This window comes from Camponotus floridanus, unplaced genomic scaffold (genome assembly GCF_003227725.1).
Source record: "Camponotus floridanus strain SB8 unplaced genomic scaffold, Cflo_v7.5 scaffold94, whole genome shotgun sequence".
NCBI lineage: Eukaryota > Metazoa > Arthropoda > Insecta > Hymenoptera > Formicidae > Camponotus > Camponotus floridanus.
The window spans coordinates 410,059-432,362 of record NW_020229865.1 but is presented as its reverse complement, the minus strand read 5'-3'; the positions used below and the strand labels follow the sequence as shown (position 1 = coordinate 432,362).

General features: G+C 27.5%; 2 protein-coding genes across 2 annotated transcripts in view; one reads left to right on the top strand and one right to left on the bottom strand.

The window, feature by feature from the left end:
• Positions 1-22,304, bottom strand: part of LOC109609933 (protein expanded-like) — a 448,580-nt gene that overhangs the window by 362,484 nt on the left and 63,792 nt on the right. The gene's annotated exons all lie outside the window — the stretch shown is intronic.
• Positions 2,547-10,553, top strand: LOC112639858. The gene is made up of 13 exons (XM_025415025.1): positions 2,547-2,558; positions 2,901-2,986; positions 5,859-6,045; positions 6,421-6,594; positions 6,733-6,819; positions 7,154-7,405; positions 7,634-7,714; positions 8,258-8,320; positions 8,961-9,056; positions 9,169-9,347; positions 9,782-9,941; positions 10,159-10,278; positions 10,514-10,553. Exons 3-13 carry the CDS (start codon positions 5,859-5,861, stop codon positions 10,519-10,521), a joined length of 1,407 nt encoding a protein of 468 aa, XP_025270810.1. The 5' UTR covers positions 2,547-2,558; positions 2,901-2,986; the 3' UTR covers positions 10,522-10,553.

The window sequence follows — 22,304 nt, the reverse complement described above, 5'->3', positions numbered from 1 at the left end:
TCAGTGATTCTAATAAACACAAAGAAAAGATAAATAAATCAAATGAGAAAAAAAATAAAAACGCAATATCAATAAATGCAAGAGAGAGGAAAAAGCATAGTCACATGTATGCATGATCCATAGGAGCGACGCGACTTCGTCAAGGCTGGTCCATCCGAGAAAGCAGGATGCTTAAAAGCCCTCTCAGGCGGTACAAAGCGCGAAGAGCGATGCACTAACAAAATAAATAAAACCAAAACTAGTCACATGTCTTAAAAAAGAGAGAAATTTATTGACGTTAATTAAAGGCCACTCACTCACTCGGACAAGAGACAGACCAGCAGAAACGAAACGAAACAATCGACAAGCCCACAATCGAATAGGCCGATAATTCGAACGGCAACGGTAATAATGTCATATTGTGGTCGGCAATAACAAACTATATGTAAAGAGGACAAAGCCAGTCAAACAGAAAACAACCCGTTAAATCTTAGGCATGTTTTCAATTATCGACAGGCACGAAGTATTTAATTTTAAAGAATCGCTTTGGAGATTCAACGCATTCTTTTGGCGCTAAATATAAATCATTTCGGATATAAGTCTTTTTCCTAAAAACATTTCCTCATCCAAAATCTCGATATCATCGAAATCAAAGGTATGATTAAGCGCTCTATGTTCGGAAGATTCCTTCTATGTTCTTTGATCCTTGTCCTTAACAAGCGACCTGTTTGTCCTACGTAAGAGGCGTCGCAATCTGTGCAATTGATTTTATATACTATATTACTACGCGAATCCTTCTGTAAGTCAGTCCTTGCCGACTTTAATAAATCTGCGCAAATTGTTTATTTCGGTGTAAGAAAGCCTAACATCAAGATCTCTGACGCAGTATCGGAAACGTTCTGATTTGTTCTTCACATATGGAACATTAAAATATGTGATCTTGTTACCACCTCTCTCATCGTCAATCACACTCTCAACATAATGCATCGCTCTTCGCGCTTTGTACCGCTGAGAAGGCTTTTTGCATCGTGCTTTCTCGGATGGACCAGCCTTGACGAAATCGCGTCGCTCCTATAGATCATGCATACATGTGACTATGCTTTTTCCTCTCTCTTGCATTTATTGATATTGTGTTTTTATTTTTTTCTCATTTGATTTATTTATCTTTTCTTTGTGTTTATTAGAATCACTGAAGAAGGCTCGAATTGAGTCCGAAACGTTTGGAATAAAGCGAAAGAATCGTTAAAATTGAATTGCCGTCTTGGAAATTATTTTATTCACGCCCTACAACTGCGTTGGCTTTTTACTGCCTTTTACTATTCATTTTGATTTGTTAATTTAGAGGAGCCTTTAACTTTGTTTATTTTATTTAAATAAAAATAAATTGTACAAAGTACATTTCTTGTATAAAATTCAATTTTGATTTCCTCTAAGAAATTATTGATAAACTTTTAATTTCCAATATACATTGTTATAACTATAACATAGAAATTGTTATCTTTTGACACAATTTATATGCGAACAAAAAGTGCACGCAACCAACTTATCCTCATATATAGTTGACATAAGAACATATTCTTTTATATATATATATATATATATATATATATACATATATATATATATATATATATACTGAAAATATTATATTTGATCTAAAATAAAATCGTCAAAGATTATATTGTACTATCTAGGATTTTAACAATTAAAAATATTTGTTTTTATAAATAAATATTATATTATACATATATTTATTATATATACATAATACATACCTGCTCTATTTAACTTTCCTTCTTTTTCCTATTTATTTATATCAATTTCTAAATAGATATCACTCTCTTGACACTTATTACGTACTAAATGTACATATGTCGTAAATGTAACCTCACAATACACAGTTGTAGCGAAGTCGATGCTACGCCATCTTTACACTCGAACCTCGAAACGCGCGTCAGCCAATCAGCATTGCTATAAAGAGGCTTCAACGCTTCGAGATATTACGAGTTATCGACTTAACATGCACTTTTTAAGATAGCACTTCTTGATAATATGCTATTCATTTTGAATGACCGGATATCCAATATTGAGCACACATATAGTGGAGACAACGTATAGTTGGTGCACACAGAAATTTGGAATCGTCTATATAGATGATGTGAATACTTCCCAGATAGCACAAAGGTGAACATAAATTCATAGGGAAATCATTTTAAAGAATACTTGTAGAATTAGAAAAATGAATATCTGAAGAATTCTTGAAGAATTATTCATAATCAGTTCGTCTTGAAATATTCCTTATAAATTCATTTTAATGAATACTTTGCGACAGTACTATGAATACTTTGAGAATTTATAAGGAATTACTTATTTTTCCACGCATGCGCGAGACTGTGTGTGTTCGGTTCGGACTTTATCTTGTAATTTCGTGCAGTGTGCAGTGTGCTACATATATGTATTTTGCAATAAAGTGGTAATATATTTATAAGGTGGTAATATATTTATATTATATTTATATTATATCAGACAAAAGTACAGTGCTACGCATAATTATATTAATAATTGGATGTTATTGAATGGTAAGTATTAGTTGAACTAAATATATTCCTACTACCTAACCTCGAAATAAACGCATGCAATTTTTATTTTTGTTGTTTATTCATTCAGTAAACAAGCTGTTTTAGTTGGTTTGCCAACAGAGTCAATCAAAATCTCTATCTATTGATAAATTTGGATAAATATTTGTCTGCATGTAGTTCATGTACTTTCAACAGGCGATTTCTGATTATATGAATACAAACTTCTATTATATGTTCATATATTACTTTTATATATTAATTTTATATAGAATGTCTTATTGCTATAGTCTTTCTAATGTATAATATAATGTTATATAATTTCATACATATATTTTATTACAGATTTATCAGTCACGTATAAAAGTATCACAATAAGAGATTAGACGAAACTGAAGAATAAGAATAACCAACTATTATAAAAAATAAAAGTAAGTGTATTTATGTGCATTTAATTTTGCATTTTAAGTAATAATAAATGAAAATGAAGCGTCAAGTAAAACCATTTAACGAATTATCAAGATGGCAACGAAATAGACGTTTACGTCAAATAAGTATAGAATCAGATATTTTTGAAAATTATAATCTTGAAGAAGAAAGTAATATTAATATAGTCATCCCAACTGAAGAAGAAATCATTGAGGAATGTCAAATAGAAAATCCTTTTATTCCATCACAATGTACAGACTTTAATGAAATTTTACAGTATTCCAGCAGCGATTCAAATAATTCTAATATTGAAGAAGTTAATTTAACTGAAAATATAGTGGATAATAATTATGAAACAATCAACATAACAGATCGTAACGAAACATTTGCATTAGAATTACAATTTTGGGCTATTTCAAATAATATTTCCAATAATGCTCTGTCAAAATTATTAACATTATATAAAAAATATCACCCTAATGAAAATATTCCAAGTGATGCTCGAGTTTTCCTACATACACCGAAAGAATGTGTCAGTGTAACACAATGTAAACCATGCGGTAATGGAGAATTTCTATATTTCGGTCTTCAAAAAGTTTTACTTAAATATTGCAGACAAAATACAATTCATTTAAATAATTTTATAATAATTGATATAAACATTGATGGATTGCCAATTTCTAAAAGTACTAACAAGCAATTATGGCCAATTCAAGGTAAAATCATTAATGTAAACCAGCCTTTTATTATTGGAATTTATCACGGCATGTCAAAACCTGCATCTGTTGAAGAATTTTTAAATGAATTTGTCGATGAATACTGTATTTTACGAGATCAAGGTTTTGAATGGAATGGTAACCATTATTTTGTTAGAATTAGAGCTGTTATCTGTGACTCTCCAGCTCGTTCATTTGTTAAATGCATAAAATATTGTACTGGTTATAATGGATGTGAACGTTGTATAATAAAAGGGGACTACATTAATGATAAAGTAGTATTTGTAGATTGTTGTGAACGAAGAACTGATCACAGTTTTAAAAATAAACTTGATCCTAAGCATCATACCGGAATTTCTCCATTAGAGAGACTTGGAATTGGAATGGTCAGTGCTTTTCCACTAGATTATATGCATTTAGTTTTACTTGGAATAATGAAAAGATTGTTATTATTGTGGACAAAAGGTATCAAAGAATGTCGCATTAGCGGTCATAATTATAAAGTACTTAACGAGCGGTTACGTTTAAATCAAAAGTTACCTTCAGAAATATCGAGAAAACCGAGATCAAACTTGAATGAATTTCATAGGTGGAAAGCCACGGAATTTCGTTTTTTTCTGTTATATTTCGCACCATTCATTTTATATGATGTTTTACCAAATAATTATATTCTACATTTTTCTGCTCTTCATTGCGCAATTAGAATTTTATGCGATCCCTTAAACTGCGTACGTAACAAAGAATATGCTACAAAATTATTGATGTGGTTTGTACAAAATTTTAAATGTCTATATGGTACAGAAAATTGTGTATATACCGTACATAATTTAATACATCTTGCTGATGATGTAGGTACATTTCAAGCATCACTAGATGATTTCAGTTGTTTTCCGTTTGAAAATGAAATGAAGAAGATAAAGAGATACCTACGCAAACATGATAAACCATTATCACAACTTTACAAACGAATATCGGAAGAAATCTTTGTTTCAAATGTTAAAACTTTGGAAAAGAAAACGTATCCAATATTAATACATAAAAATAAGACAAAATTAGCTATTCCATTTTGTAATGATGGTTCTTATGAAGGATTACTTTTTGAAAAGATCACATTACGTACAACAGCACCAAATAATATATGTTATTTAAAAGATGGCAGTATATATAGTATAAAATATATCGCAACATTAAATTCGGAAATTTTCTGCGTAGGATATAAAATGATAATTTCTGATGTATCCATTTATCCACTAGAATCTAATAAATTAGGTGTACATTTGATAAAAAGTGAAAGTAAAATATTAGAGAGATTTACAATCAATCATATCAAAGGAAAAGGTATAAAAATAATGTTACAAAATTCCGCATTTGTATTACCACTTTTACATTCCTCATTTTGATTTCTTTAATTTGTATTGAACAAACTTATTATATGTAATATTCTGAATTAATATTCTCTTCCCTTATGGTTGAAACCATATATTGTTAATTTATCATTAAATTTTTTATTTGCTTTCCTATTTTTTTAAGTCTGTGTGTGTGTGTGTGTGTGTGTGTGTGTGTATGTGTGTGTGTGTGTGTGTGTGTGTATGTGTGTGTGTGTGTGTGTGTGTGTGCGTGCGTGCGTGCGCGCGCACATTTCTTATTTTATATGTCCTTATTATGAGAAAAAAAAGAATATTCGATAGTAATAATAAAGAGTTAATTAGATGAAAGAATAAATTAGAAATTCATAAATTACATATGCGATTATTGATATATTTACATATCTACAATACACATATGTGATAATCAGAATAGTTATTCTTTTCACCCTCCTCTCTTTCCAAATGAATTACTGTTACATTCTTTTCTTTAAAAAATAAATCTTTAAAAAGTAACTTGTTACTGGTGGTAATTAATAACATTCATTAAATTTTTTTAATTATTGTATAATACTGTAACAAGATTAAATTAAATATGAGATATTTATACTTGTATATAATTATTTTATTTTGTGTTTTTATTACTTTATAAATAATACTAAAGTAATAACTAAGTAATAAAATTATTAGTAATTTTCTTTAGTAAATTTTTTTTGCATATTATATTCAGTAAATTTATATATATTTATTGTCTATGTGTATAAAGATGATATAAAATAAATAAATGGTTATAGATGTTTTATGTTGTTCATGTTGACAATTGGTTTCAATCTATCCCAGAAAACTGGTTAGATAAAGAAAACAAAATTGTCTATTGGCCTACTGAAAAAAATTCTATAATTACAACATGGATAAAAAAACAAGTACCATATAAATCTGAATGGACAAAATACGATTATGCTTGTTTGTTTGGGCCATTTGGTGAGTATTAATAATTTAAAAATTGTACAATTTAAACTCTTATAAAATGTATATTTTTTCTTTGATTTTTATTTATATTTATATTTATATTTAATTATATTTATATTTATATTATTTATTTATATTTCTTTGATTTTTATTTCTGTGTGTGTATATATATATATATATATATATATATATATATATATATATTGCACTCCTGATAATTTTCTGTAGAAAATTAAAAAAATTATTTTCTAATTATTATTCTAATTATTATTAGAAAAATTGATAATATATATATATATATATATATATATATATATATATATATATTTTTTTTTTTTTTTTTCAATTTTTCTAAATAATTTTTCTAATTTTTTTAATTTTCTACAGAAAATTATCAGGACTGCAAAATTTTCGAAAAGCAATGCACAGGTTATTCTTCCCAAGACGAAATATTATACGACAAATTCACAAAAAATAATGAGCTGTCCCAAAAGCGATCTCGAAAAAGAAATCCAAAATTTGACGAAACTGAAGATGAACAAATCTCCTCAGAATCTGAAAGTAATGTTACATATATAAAATGTGTGTGTGTGTGTGATTTCAACATATTTATTAAACGTTATGCCCTATTGTTGAAATTATTATATCTTTAATATTACAATAATTTTTATGTATGCTTATTAATTTTATAATTCATAGATGATAAACAAGCAAAAAAAAAATCTAAAATCATTAGTATACCAAAATTACAACCGTTGCCATCAAAATTAGATTATATTGTCATGGGTAAGAGAAGTAAATTATACATATAATAACTAGATTAAACATTATATAGTGCATTAATAACTGTAGTGTGTATTAATATTGTCTTTTTTGCTATTTTTAACATAAAAAGCTCAACTGTGTTATACAATTCCATTAATTGTTAAATGCAAGTATATAAGAAAGTATAATTTGTAATGAATTTGTTTCAAAAAAGTGTAACAAATTTTTTCATTTTGCACTTTATACTTTTCCTTTTTATCAGTAATATTATCTTATTCAGTAAAATTATTATTAGCTACTACTTCTTTATTATAAATATTTTATTCTAAAATATATATATGTATATATATTGCAGAGACATTAGGTTCAGGAACTACTGTATCAAAATCAAACCAATTTGCATCAACATATGATAATGCCATAGATAATGAAGCTTCCGAATTTATTAATAATGCTACAAAGAAAATTTGTGACAAAAATATACCAACTATTATACCAACAACATCAAAACAATCAACAACAATCTCTGATAATATCAGTCATAATATAGAAACTTCTAAATATAATAATATTATAACAAACAAAACTTCTGACACAATTTATGAAGGTAAATACATGCAATAATGTTAATTTAACATGTATTATTGAAGAAATTATACACACATAAGTAGATAGATTTCTTGAAATTAATCAGGTCATGAATATAGTATAAAAATATATATTTAATCTAGGTATTTAATTAGAATTATGTCTAGTAAATATAAAATTATTATACGGAATTGTGCATGTATGTACATGCATAATATGTTTCATTCCTTTTTAATTCTTTGTACAGATGATAATGATGATGATTTTGATTTGGAAAACCCAGCAGCAGAATTGCCTGTACACACTAAACCGATTATCATTTCACTTGGTGATTAAATATATGACACAATTGCTATATTGCAATTCAAATATAAGCATATTATTAATATATTGCAAGATTATAGATCTTATAAACTTGTTTAAATCTATGCAAAAAAATATATTCTCAATTTGGAAAACAAAAATGAATATTAACTATAGTAATTATAAAATACATTTCCGAGCCAATTTTTATTAACACATTTTCATAAACTTTCACAAATCTCAAATAATATAACTTTTTATTCTAAATCTTTAAACTGTTTTAATATCATTTTATATATGTATATTATATGTATATGTATATGTATATAATGTACGAGTATGTATATACGTGTATATATATATACACACACACACACACACACACACACACACAGATGTCAAATATAAATAAATTTAGTAAAGTTTGTTTTAACATGATATTAAAAAATACATAGTTCTGTCTAAATAACAAAATATAACAATTTCAAAAATATGCTTATTATTACATTGCAAAAAAAATACAAAATAATAGTGTTAGAAAGATAACATTTTTTAAATTTTAATTCAGATGCCAGGAATAATCCAATTGACGTTAATGAAAATGACATAAACATTTCCAACATTTGTAAAGGTAATACAAAAATTATTTTAAATGAAGTTATCCGATAACATTTATTTGTATTCCTTGCATGATGAAAAGTAAAAATGCAATTCTCCAATTCAATGCAATACTTAAAATTATACGTACATACACATGTAATACGAATATTAAAATTAATTCATTTTTATATACATCCACAAAACAAGAAATATATACAAATTGGAGAATTTAAGTTCTATAAACATATAATTATTAATATAATTGATTGAAGTACAATAAGATAAAAATAATTATAATAATATAAAAACAATGATGTTAGGTATATGTCCTCAAAACATTAGCTCACAGTAACAACAATATGTTATAATTTATGGTTCAACAATGTAATTGTATTGGAATATATCTTGTACATAACATTTACATTGTTGAGTGGAAAATTATAACGTTTACTGTATATTACTGTTCGCTAGTATTTTGTGGGGATATATTTTTTTTATATTATCATAATCGTTTCCATTTTCTTGTACTTCAATCAATGATAATTATGTTAACAATTACGTTACTAAAAATTAAATGTTCTAAAATATTGTAAATTTATGTATATTTCTTGTTCCAAATATAACTGCAATGTTTGTGATATATAATTATCATATTACATTTATTTATCAAGGTACATCACAAACAGTTTTGAATAAAAGGACATCAAAGACCACAAGAAGTGTCAACAATATAATTGCAAACAGATGCAATTGTTGTCCTTGCATAAGTATGTATAAATAAAAAAATGCATATAATTGCGAAGTTAAAAAAATTCCTAATATGTAAATGTTCAAAAGAAAAAAAAAATATATATATAATGTATTTTGGTAATTTTCCAGACAAGATAAATAGGAAATTGGATATAATAATACAGCATATATTACAATCAAAAAATAGAAACGAAGGAAATAATAATACACAATTGGAAAATATTGAATTTTGCCAATTACAAACAAAAGAAGAATTTGATGCATTAGAAAAATCACTTGCGGAGGATCCAAAGAAACGAGAACAATTAGTAAGTATAAATACAATTTTTATATGTGTTAAATCTATCGAAAGCGGACTTTGTCAAACACGTGTTATTTACAAGTGTGTTATATACATGTGTTGTCAACAGAGTAATGACAGAATCAACTTCTTATAATGATTGTCATAATAAAATTATTTAAGAACAAAAATGAAGCAAATTTCAATGTGACTTGATCAACACTCATCAAATGCATTAAATTTCTAGCATTAATTGAAGTATAACAAACACATTATAATAATAATAATAATAATATATATATATATATATATATATATATATATTTATTTATTTATTTATAATATTTTGTCATTAGTAATGTCGTTAACACATTATTATTTTATCGAAAACTATATATATTTTGTTTATCTCATTCAATTATTTATTTAGAATAGTGCAAATAATTTTTTTTAATTTTATAGAAAACTTTTATAAGGCAAGAAGGTGGAAAAGACGCTGGAGACCATATAAGGCGAGCGATGAAAAGAATAATGGCAGATCTCTTAGCTGTGCAATATTCTTGGAGCGGACAAAAGAATACTATCCGGTTTAAAGATTCATTTACTTCAAAACTTATTCTGAGTAAGTCGTAAAAAATTATAACATTCGTACATACATTTTATTTAATTATATATGTAAAATTGAACAAATTTTACGTATAATACATATATACATCTTCCAAAATTATAATTATGAAATTTTTGTTATTTCTTCAACGCTTCTTTTCATGTACATTTCTTTTCCACCAAATGATTTAGTCTATGTAAAGTAATATAAAGTAATATTTGGTCTGTTAAAGATTCTGTAGCATCGCTGCACACATCATCATGTATGAAAAAAATGGAAGATGCTATACAATCATGGTTAAATCACGCATCGGATCGTATAAAAAAAGGAAGGGAAGGAAGAAGAGAGACTCGTGAGTTATTAATTCAAATATTAATTTGATCGAGTTTATGGTAATGAATTAATATTTCAATTACTATAAATATCGAACATTGCTGCAAAAGTTGAGTTCTACGTCATAATTGTCGTATATTTGAAGAAATTAAAATAAATACTATGTAGAATAAAGAAAATATTTTATTTAATTCTGTAATCGTTCGTGTATGTAAATATATGTATGTATGACATTTTGTATGAAATTTTTCCAGATGCATGATTTAATATAAGAAATATTGCAACAAAAACTGGTACTTTCTTTTTAAATATGTGATATTTAAAAAAAATTAAAATATTAATATAATATGTGATATTAAAAAATATAATATGTGATATTAAAAATATTAATATAATATGTGATATTAAAATATTAATAATATTGTGTATTAATTTTTCCTACAAAATTCCTTATGTTTGAAAAAATATACTAAATCTAAAAAAATAATTGATTCAACATTTATAAGAAAATATTTATTTAAATTAGAAAATATTTATTTAAATAATTGATTTCAATATTTGCAAGAAAATATTTATTTATATTAAGCAAAAATATATTTGAATTAGCAAAATATACATGTATATTTTAATGATTCAAATATATTTTGGCTTAATATAAATAAATATTTTCTTGCAAATATTGAAATCAATTATTTTTTTAGATTTAGTATATTCTTTTAGTGTTCCAAATACTATTCCCATTGAATTCATAAAGTTTACATTTATGGAAATGGAAAAATACTATATGAATACTATATGAATATTATATGAATACTATATGAATATTATATGAATACTATATGAATATTACATGAATACTATATGAATACTTTAAGAAGTTCTCAAGAATTCAATCATGGTGCATGTAACTTCCACAATCATTCTTATTGTATTCATCTATGAATTCCTAAAGAATTACAATTTAAAAAAAAGAAAACTTAAAGATTACTGTTAGAATTCACTGTGCTATCTGGGTTGTGACAATATGCAGCTGAAGAGTATATACATGAGAGAGAGTCTTCTGCGTTTCTTCGATAATGTTCTTATTGACGTTTTTATAGAATCTAGATTGTCTTATTAGTCTTGATATAATATGGATAATGTGCCTTTATACAATCTGGATAATGTCTTTTATTGATTTTAACAAGATTATACCATTATAAAAAATCGCTTTTTTACCGCAATGGGACAATCTCGCTGACATCTTAAAATGGTCCTTACAATGATCTAAAATTTTCATAAGACATTATAAGAACCTTTTTAAGATGTCAGCAAAATTGTCCCATTACGGTAAAAAAACGGACATTTACAGGCCTATGGGCATCTCATGAGACGATCCCATACTTACTCCCATTACGATCACGGGATAACTTACATGATGTCTCACGAACGTATTTTGAACATACATTTGTTGTTTGGAAAGATATATCAATAGAAATGTAGAAGATATAAAAAGAAAGTTTTTTTATTAATTTTGCTTACAAAGCATTTGCAAAATAGACAATTCCCAGATAGCACAGTGAATTCTAACAGTAATCTTTAAGTTTTCTCTTTTTTAAATTGTAATTCTTTAGGAATTCATAGATGAATACAATAAGAATGATTGTGGAAGTTACATGCACCATGATTGAATTCTTGAGAACTTCTTAAAGTATTCATATAGTATTCATATAATATTCATATAGTATTTTTGATATGATTTTGATATGATGAATATAGTATTCATATAGTATTCATATAGTATTCATATAGTATTCATATAGTATTTTTCTATTTCCAAAAATGAAACTTATAAATGTAAACTTTATGAATTCAATGGGAATAGTATTTGGAACACTAAAAGAATATATTAAATCTAAAAAAATAATTGATTTCCATATTTGCAAGAAAATATTTATTTATATTAAGCCAAAATATATTTGAATCATTAAAATATACATGTATATTTTGCTGATTCAAATATATTTTTGCTTAATATAAATAAATATTTTCTTGCAAATATTGAAATCAATTATTTAAATAAATATTTTCTTAATTTAAATAAATATTTTCTTATAAATATTGAATCAATTATTTTTTTAGATTTAGTATATTTTTTCAAACATAAGGAATTTTGTAGGAAAAATTAATACACAATATTATTAATATTTTAACTTTTTTTTAATATAACTTTTTATTTAAAATTAAATGTATGTGCATACAATATATATTATATTTTTATATGCATATATAATTAAAAAAAGTAAATATATATGTAATATAGTAGAGGGTTTTATAGAATTTCTCAAAAATGAGAATCTATATCTTGGTTAAATGCACCAAGTAAAATATATGCATATGCCGTGTTTTTCGTTTAAAATTTCGCGTACAATTAAAAAGAATTTTTCAGGCATTTACCATCCGCTGTGGCTCGTAGACGCTAGTTTTCTTATCATGTTATTTAATATATAACGAGCCTAATTCCTTTCGATTTAGTTTAATTCACGCGCTAGCTGAAATGATCGCGTTTCATTTTCCATAGTTATAAACAAATAGACGAGGGTAGTATCGGTGTGGGGCTGAATAGCTCAGTGGTAAGAGCAGTCGCCCGGCAAGCGAAAGACTCGGGTTCGATTCCCGATTCAGCGACTTCGCCCCGATATTTTTCTCGTCTACGTCTCTTCAGGGGGGGGGGGGGTAAAGAGGGTTTTATAGAATTTCTCAAAAGTGAGAATCTATATCTTGGTTAAATGCACCAAGTAAAATATATGCATATGCCGTGTTTTTCGTTTAAAATTTCGCGTACAATTAAAAAGAATTTTTCAGGCATTTACCATCCGCTGTGGCTCGTAGACGCTAATTTTCTTATCATGTTATTTAATATATATCGAGCCTAATTCCTTTCGATTTAGTTATATATGTAATATAATAAACAACTTATATTAAACGCTGTAATTTAATTAATGCATATAAATACAACTTACTTTTATTTTCTATAGTAGTTGGTTATTCTTCAGTTTCGTCTAAAACTTGTATTGTGATACGTGAATGACTTTGATAAATCTGTAAAATATATGTATGAAATTATATAACAATATATTATACATTAGAAAGACTAAAGGAATAAGACATTCTATATAAAAGTAATATATAAAAGTAATATATGAACATATAATAGAAGTTTGTATTCATATAATCAGAAATTGCCTGTTGAAAGAACATGAACTACATGCAGACAAATATTTATCCAAATTTATCAATAAATAGAAATTTTGATTGACTCTGTTGGCAAACTAGACCAACTAAAACAGCTTGTTTACTGAATGAATAAACAACAAAAATAAAGACTGTATGCGTTTATTTCGAGGTTAGGTAGTAGGAATATATTTAGTTCAACTAATACTTACCATTCAATAACACCCAATTATTAATATAATTATGCGTGGCACTGTACTTTTGTCTGATATAATATATATAAATATATTACTACATTATAAATATATTACCACTTTATTGCAAAATACATATATGTAGCACACTGCACACTGCACGAAATTACAAGATAAAGTCCGAACCGAACACACACAGTCTCGCGCATGCGTGGAAAAATAATAAGTAATTCCTTATAAATTCTCAAAGTATTCATAGTACTGTCGCAAAGTATTCATTAAAATGAATTTATAAAGAATATTTCAAGACGAACTGATTGAATAATTCTTCAAGAATTCTTCAGATATTCATTTTTCTAATTCTACAAGTATTCTTTAAAATGATTTCCCTATGAACTTATGTTCACCTTTGTGCTATCTGGGTTACTGTCTCAAAATGCTCCGGAATTCTTGGAAGTAAGGATGTAAAAAGCATAATGTTAATAATTGTTTAAAATATATTATATAAATATATATAAAATATAATTGTTTAAAAAATATAATGTTAAATCATTGTTTAAAATATATACCAATTTATATAATAATAGGAAAGAGAGAGAAAGCATTGAAAAGAGACTGTGTTACAATAAATGTAATCTTAAATTATTATAAGTTATTATAAGTTATAAGAAATCGATTAATTACAAGTCCAAAATAGATGAAAATTTCGTCTATTTTTGAGATTTAAAAAAACTGTGACGTAATGAATCAATTCTGACGTCAGATTCGAATTCAGCGGGCCAAAATACATAAGAGTAGCCTAGTCAGATTGCCAGCACGGGGTACTTTTTTTGTGAGGCTGTGTTATTATCGAATATTATCCTTACATTTGACTATACACTAATGTTAAAGATTAAGAGTCTTATTCTTTAATCTTTAGTATTTAATAGAACAGGCATTAAAGATAACAAAATAGAAAAATTTTTGCAAAAGTTTCATGTATTAATTGTATTAAATGAATTTCCTACAATAAAATATAATATTGCTAATAAAAAAGGAAATAATATGAAGATATTTGCAAAAAAATAATAAAAGAAGAGCATTTCTAAACAAGTTAAAAAGTTTTGCATCAACCTTACAATTTTATTTTACCAAGGCGTACAAATATGTTCGTAAGACATTTTAAAATATTTTGTCGCATCCGCAGACAATAAGAAAATGGTATTCCTTTGTGGAAGGAAAACCATTTGGTATTACAACGGAAACCTTAAAAATAATAGAAGCAAAAATTAATGAAACAATATCAGAAAAGAAACAATTATATTTTAGTTATTAATATCTTAGTACCTTATTATCGATGATATGTCCATACGGAAATTTATAGAAATCAAAAATAATAAATATTATGGATACGTCGATTTAGGAATAAATTCTGAATGTAATGAAACTCTTCCAGCAAGATATGCATGCGTGTTTCTTCTTGTGTGTGTCAATAGTAGTTAGAAAATACCTATTGCATACTATTTAATACAATATTTAAGTGGCAAATCTTTGAAAGAGCAGATTTCATAAAATTAATATTAGCATCCTTACATGAAGTAGTTATTAATATTATTAACATCACTGTTTACTTATTAATATTACCATGGATGGTAGCCCAGCAAATATTTCAACAACGCAATGCTTAGGTTTGAATATATCTCCAACGAATTCGCTACCATACTTTACACATCCACAAACTAAAGAAAAAATTTATATGATGGATGCATGCCACATGATAAAGTTAATTAGGAATTCATTTGCAAGTAGTACAAACATTTACAATGCTAATAGAAATAAAATAGAATAGAAATATATTACCCATTTAATACAACTTGAAGAACAGGAACTTTAAGCTGCCACAAAAATAAGGAAATATCATTTAAATTGGCAGTATGAAAAAATGAAAGTAAAACTGGCTGTTGAAACGTTAACTACTAGTATTACAAATGCTATAGATTTTTGTGCAATAGACTTAAACCTGGAACAGTTTCGTCATTTAGCAACAACATCATTATTCATCCGAAATATGAACAACATATTTGATTTACTCAACAGCAAAAATCTATTATGTACAAATATAAGTAAAGCACCAATATTATTATCTAACATTGATCGTTTAAAGAAGATATAGAAAAATAGAATATCTATAAAATATTTATATAGATGAACAAAAAATTATATATACAAAAAAGAAAACTGCATTTTTAGGCATGATTGCATGATGCAATTTGTTTCTTATGCGTAAAAGATTTAGCATTTATTTTATTAGGCTGATTGATTATTACAAAAAAAATAAAATTCTTATTAACATACAAAATGTCTCAAGACCATCTGGAAATATTCTTTGCAGCTGTGCGAGATAAAGGATATAATAATAATCCATCTACAAAGCAAGAAAAATTTAATTATGCATACAAACGACTTTTGCTCTATACTAAACTAATTATATTTTAACATATGGCAACACTAATCCACCAGATAATATAGACATATTAAATATTACAAATCCCAATTCAGGTATTGACAATATCATTTATGAATATTCTGAACAACAAGGAGAAAATGAAAACGATGCATCATGAACCATTTATAATAAACAGCTGCACATCTAATTATAATATATTCAAGATGTTGTAGCATATATTTCTGATTTTATAGCTCAGAATGTAATGAAAACAATGAAAAAATTCTATTTGTAAAAATTTATTAGTAGGAACAGATAGTATATCGTATTGTAAACAAGAAAATATAGAGGAGGATTAATAAATGTATCATATGATGTTATTAAGTTGAGTTACATTGCAAAGAGAGTGATAAGAGAAATCCTAATATCATTAACAAACAACATTCTATTGAATGATTAATTATCTTTGCAATGCAACATGTTATGTCACATTTTTTTATAACATTTTACATTTGTTTGAACAAACCACTGCAGGACCATAGGACTATTTTAATTAAATTAATATCGTACACGTATATACAACTATGATTACGACATATTTGCAGTAAGAAATAACAAAAAATACAACGAATTCAAAGCAAATTGAGCAAACTTATAACTTTTAAGAATTAATAAATAATTTGTATTTAAATATTCTACCGTTGTGTTGAATTTTTTATAATACTTATACTCTCCATACATAGTTTATATCTTTTATTTTTTAATATTTTTACTCCCGACTGTCGCCAACCTACGGTTGGCAAAAGACGGAGGGAGTATGCGTTTCACCGAGCTCGGATCGGTTGTTACCACTTTTTCTCGAAAACAATAATATAGTTTGGTGTCATCTTTTGCACATCAGTTTTTTATTAATCAAGGATGGCTTAGAACATATAATTATCATTCTTTATTCTATTAATAAAAATCGGAAAAACAATATTGTTTCATCTATACGTTCATTGGCTGCGAGCGGAACTAAGAAGCAAAAATTCGCCAATAAGATTCGTTTTAAGCATCCGGGAAATATAATTGGAGACATCTCAAAGTAGTGGCGGCAATAATAATTGACATAACTCTACATGTCAAATTATTATTACTGATTAATAATAATAAATTGTTGTGATAAATTGTAAAGTTATTAAAAAAAGTTTAAATCAACATGGATAATATGAATATATCTGAAGCAAGTGTTCCTAAACAGGTAAGCTTTTCTCTCTTATTATTAATAATAATTACTTTTATTTACAGCAAAATCATAATAATAAATAATATATTAGATGTATAAATTAATTCTCGGCCCCTAAGTTTATTCGATGACAGTATCTATTTAAATTCATATATCTTTTCGCCGTATAGTTGTTTTGAAGTGGCATACTTCAACTTCAAAACGAGCCGATAGTACTTGATGCTGCTGCTAATTTAACCTCGGAAAACAATAGTGAAAGCAATGTCGTTCGAAAAACACCACCTGAGGCATTACCTTCTTTTCGCATTCCAACTAAAAAAAAGTGCCGCTGAAGCTAAAGAAATGATTTGTTCGGCCTTGAGTAAAAATGCTGTGTCCTATAACACATGTGAAAAGTGATTTCAAAACTTTTGGGATGGAAATTTTGATCTCCAGGATAAGGAACGTTTTGGACAACCAACAAAAGTTGATGAGGCGGAACTGGAGCAGCTACTGGATGAAAATCCCTAAAACTGTTACTTCGGTACGTTACCAGTAGCAAATGATTAAATTAAGTGTTGCGATTGAAGTAAAAAGGCCTTTTACCGGCAATGGAACGAGGCAAGTGATTTTGCTGCACGACAACGCATGGCCCCACACAACAAAAGCGACCATGGAAGTCATCTCCAATTTGAATTGGGAAGTTCTCCTTCATGCGACGTATTCTCTAGACCTCTCTCCTTCCGACTATCACCTACCTGTTCCGATCGCTACATCACCTTTGCGATTCGCACTTTCGATCTCCTGAGGAAGTCAAAAAAAGCATCGATGAATTCATTGAGTCAAAATCGCCATCTTTTTCCGAAGTGGAATTTGAAAATTACCTGAAAGGTGGCAAAAATGTGTAGAAAGTGAGGGAGATAACTTTGAAGATTAGGTGATTACTCATTTTTTTAAATAATAATCAACAAAGTTTTATTAAAAAGGCCGAGAATTAATTTATACACGTAATAATATAACATAATGAGGAAAAATAATCTTCTGCGTAGCCATATAATTATGATTATATGATATTTCTACAATCATTCTTGGCTACGCAGATGATTGCAGAAATACTATATAATCATAATTATGTGGCTATGCAGAAGATACTTTCTTACATTATATTATATTATTATTATATTTATAGTACTCACTTTCACCTTTCAAATCCGCTTTCGATTACTGCCGCACTATTTTTTTTCGTTTTTTTTCTCTTTTTCGAGAAATATATAAGTATGAAGTTATAAGAAAATTTACGTTAAAGAAAATTTACATATACATCAATATGGTAGATTCATCATTTTGAAATTTGAAAAGACTGACGTATGTCAGATACGGTTGCCCAGAAAAGGATTGTAAAGAAATATCTAATACAGTTGTTACCCAACTTTTCTCTTTTTAATAAATTTTATACCTTTTTATTGTGGATTTATCCGCCATATTGGATGCGCCATTTTTAATTTCAAACAGAAGGTATTTAAAAATGTATGTTTTTACTCTCATTTTAATTCGTAAGATAGAGAGGTGGCACGGTTGATTTAGAATGACTTATTGGATCCCTGTGCATGACCAGTCTTATAACTTGTACATATAAGCGGAAAAAATCGTACGGCGCACAGTGTGATATTTTCGCAATCTAGGTGGACAAAAGTGAAAATAGTTATTAAATGATAAAATTAATAAAACATCAAATCTTAATTGTAAATATATTATATTTAAAGGTTTTATAATTATTTTTTTACAAAAATAAGAAAACATATAATAAATAGATTCGAAACTTCCACTACTTAGTTTGCAAGATTCAATATGGCGCGCCATATTGAATCTTCCATTTTAAAATTGTAACAATTGTTTTCATATAGCCTTTATGTTAAACAAATATGTTTAAAATTAGCCCAGAAAAAACTCGCTCTCTTAATTTTTATGAAAGATATATGTATTTTTCTTCATTTTACGAATATTTGACGAAGTATACAGGGTACAAGAAAGTATCAAGGAATGAAATTCACAAGGATGTTGATTTTTTTTATGAAGAGTCCTATCCTTCATCTTTAAAATGAGCGCAATCAGAAGTCGCTATCTTTATTTTTGTAGAAGATATGAATTTTTAAAGTAACAGACATACGAGGGTAGTTCGAAAAGTTCTCGGCCTGGCAAAGAAAACACATGATTTCCAGCAAAAATCTTTTTTATTTTTCAACATAGTCCCCTTTCAACTCAATACATTTAGACCAACGATGTTCTAATTTTTTTATACCCTCAGTATAATACGATTTGCTTAAGCCTCCAAAATAAGCATCCGTTTGCCTTCTTTGGAGCACTTCCACCCGCTTCCACCCATTGTTTTGATTGTTGTTTCGTCTCTGGCGTGTAATGGTGAATCCATGTTTCATCGACAGTGATAAATCGTCGCAGAAATTCGGTTGAATTGCGTTTAAACAAGTCCAAGCACTCTTGAGAAATGTTCGTTCGAATGCGTTTCTGATCGACCGTTAACAAACGCGGCACCCATCGCGCTGAGAGCTTTCTCATATGCAAATATTCATGTAAGATATTGTGAACACGATCTATTGAGATGTTTGCAATGTTAGAAAGCTCACGCACTTTTACTCGTCGATCATTTAACACGCTATCGTGGATTTTTTGAATGATTTCCTCATTCGTGGCGGTTTTCGGGCGACCCGAACGTTCATCGTCAAAGATGGATGAACGGCCACGTTTAAATTCAGCAGCCCATTTCTTCACTGTTGAAAATGATGGAGAAGAGTCTCCCAAAGTGGAATCCAGCTCGTTTTTTATTTCTGTTGCCGTTAATCCTTTTAAAACGAAATATTTTATGACTGCGCGATATTCAATTTTATCCATTTTTGGAGAAGTATCAAATCTTGTCTGTTTTACTCGAGCACAGTAAACAAACTAGCGAACGAATCTGTCTGAAACTGTGCGGTACGCCCTCTGAGGGATTAAACTTGAGAAAAATCATAGCCATTTGATATTCTTAGCGACATTTCTATATTAGGCCGAGAACTTTTCGAACTACCCTCGTATATGTCCCGCCAGGCACGAAAGACTTAATCATTCATATTAATTGCATTCGCAAGTTTGCGCAAAAAGTCTTTTGCGTTCTGTACAGCCTAAGGGACTAGGTTTAATGTAAAATTAGTCCCGTCACAGTATAACGCGGTATAATATGTTAATAATATGAAAGTAGAGATTGTAATACACATTAGTTAGTTTAAAATTTTAAAGGAACCTAAGGGTTAATAAATTAGCATAAAAAATAAATAAAAATACGTAAGTGTATCTTGACAAATATAAGTATGCAATAAGACCATATTGATATTATTCTATAATACACTCGCAATGCTATCGGTAAATGAAACTGAAATGAATGATACGCATTCATACCTTGCAAACTAAGTAGTGGAAGTTTCGAATCTATTTATTATATGTTTTCTTATTTTTGTAAAAAAATAATTATAAAACCTTTAAATATAATATATTTACAATTAAGATTTGATGTTTTATTAATTTTATCATTTAATAACTATTTTCACTTTTGTCCACCTAGATTGCGAAAATATCACACTGTGCGGCGGGGGGTGTGTGTAATCGAAAGTGGATTTGGAAGATGAAAGTGAGTACAATACGATATCATTGATAGAAATATTTCAAAAAAATTTCGTTTCCTCACAATAAATTCATGAAATTGGCCAAAATAGCGATTTTTGTGCCATTCAACTACAAATTACTTAAACACTTGATGTGCTGGAGAAATTCTGCGGCCAGATTTGTTTTCAGTTTCACAAAAGATATATCAGATAAATATCATAAAGATATATCAGATATAAAGATCTATCAGATTCATCTACTCTGCTTTTTGTAACTGACAAAAGCTCAAATTTCGTAGACCCGTGTAATTTATCTTAACAAAGAGATCAAATATTTCTTTAACTTATTGTTTTAAATATGTAAGTGTTCAAAATGATTTGGAGCATCGATGCATGCTCTAAAATGATTACTTGAAAATATTGAGTTTTGAATTTTATTTGTATTTAATGTAGCACAGTGCTGGGATTTACTTGCAACTTTCGCCCAGATTTCTTAGCTTACGCCTACTGTTCCCCTCTTACTGCTCGCTCCTTAGCGACCGCGCCGCCAAACGCTCGTAACTAAGGAGCGCTCAGGGATGTGCGCGTCACAAATGTTTTGTGGCAATCTATCTAAGTTCTCTTTATTGTTTATTAATAATAAAAATAAGTATTCTATTATTAATTACGCATATGTTCTGTAACAATTTAAAATATTTGTGTTTTGAAACGTAATTACAATAAGAGAATTTAGATAGATAGATTGCCACATTATATTTGTGACGCATACATGTTCCTGAGCGCTTCTTAGTTACGAGCGGCGCGAGCGGTAAGAGGGAAACAGTAGGCGTAAGCTAAGAAATTCGGCCGAAAGTTGCAAGTAAATCCCAGCACTGATGTAGCACATGTGCTCTTCTTATTCGCTCTTTCATATTTTTTTTAAATGTTAATACTTCGCAATATTTATGCAACATTTTATGCATAATATACACAATATGAACATAGAGCAATATTTTATACATAATATACACAATATGAACATAGAGTCCATACAAGTATTATGTGTTTAATGTTTAAATTAACTTCTAGATTTTTTAAATATTTCTATGATATATATATATATATATATATATATATATATATATATATCATAGAATATATATATATATATATATATACATATTCATATAATATATTCTTATACGTAATATATGTAATATATTCTTATATGGATATATATAAATATATCCTATAATATTGTATATTTCTTTCCATTCTATAGATCAATGAGAAAGATTTGTTGAGATACAAATATAGGAAAGCTAATATATAAATTGAATGTTAAAGCTGATATATTAAATTGAATTGATATTTATC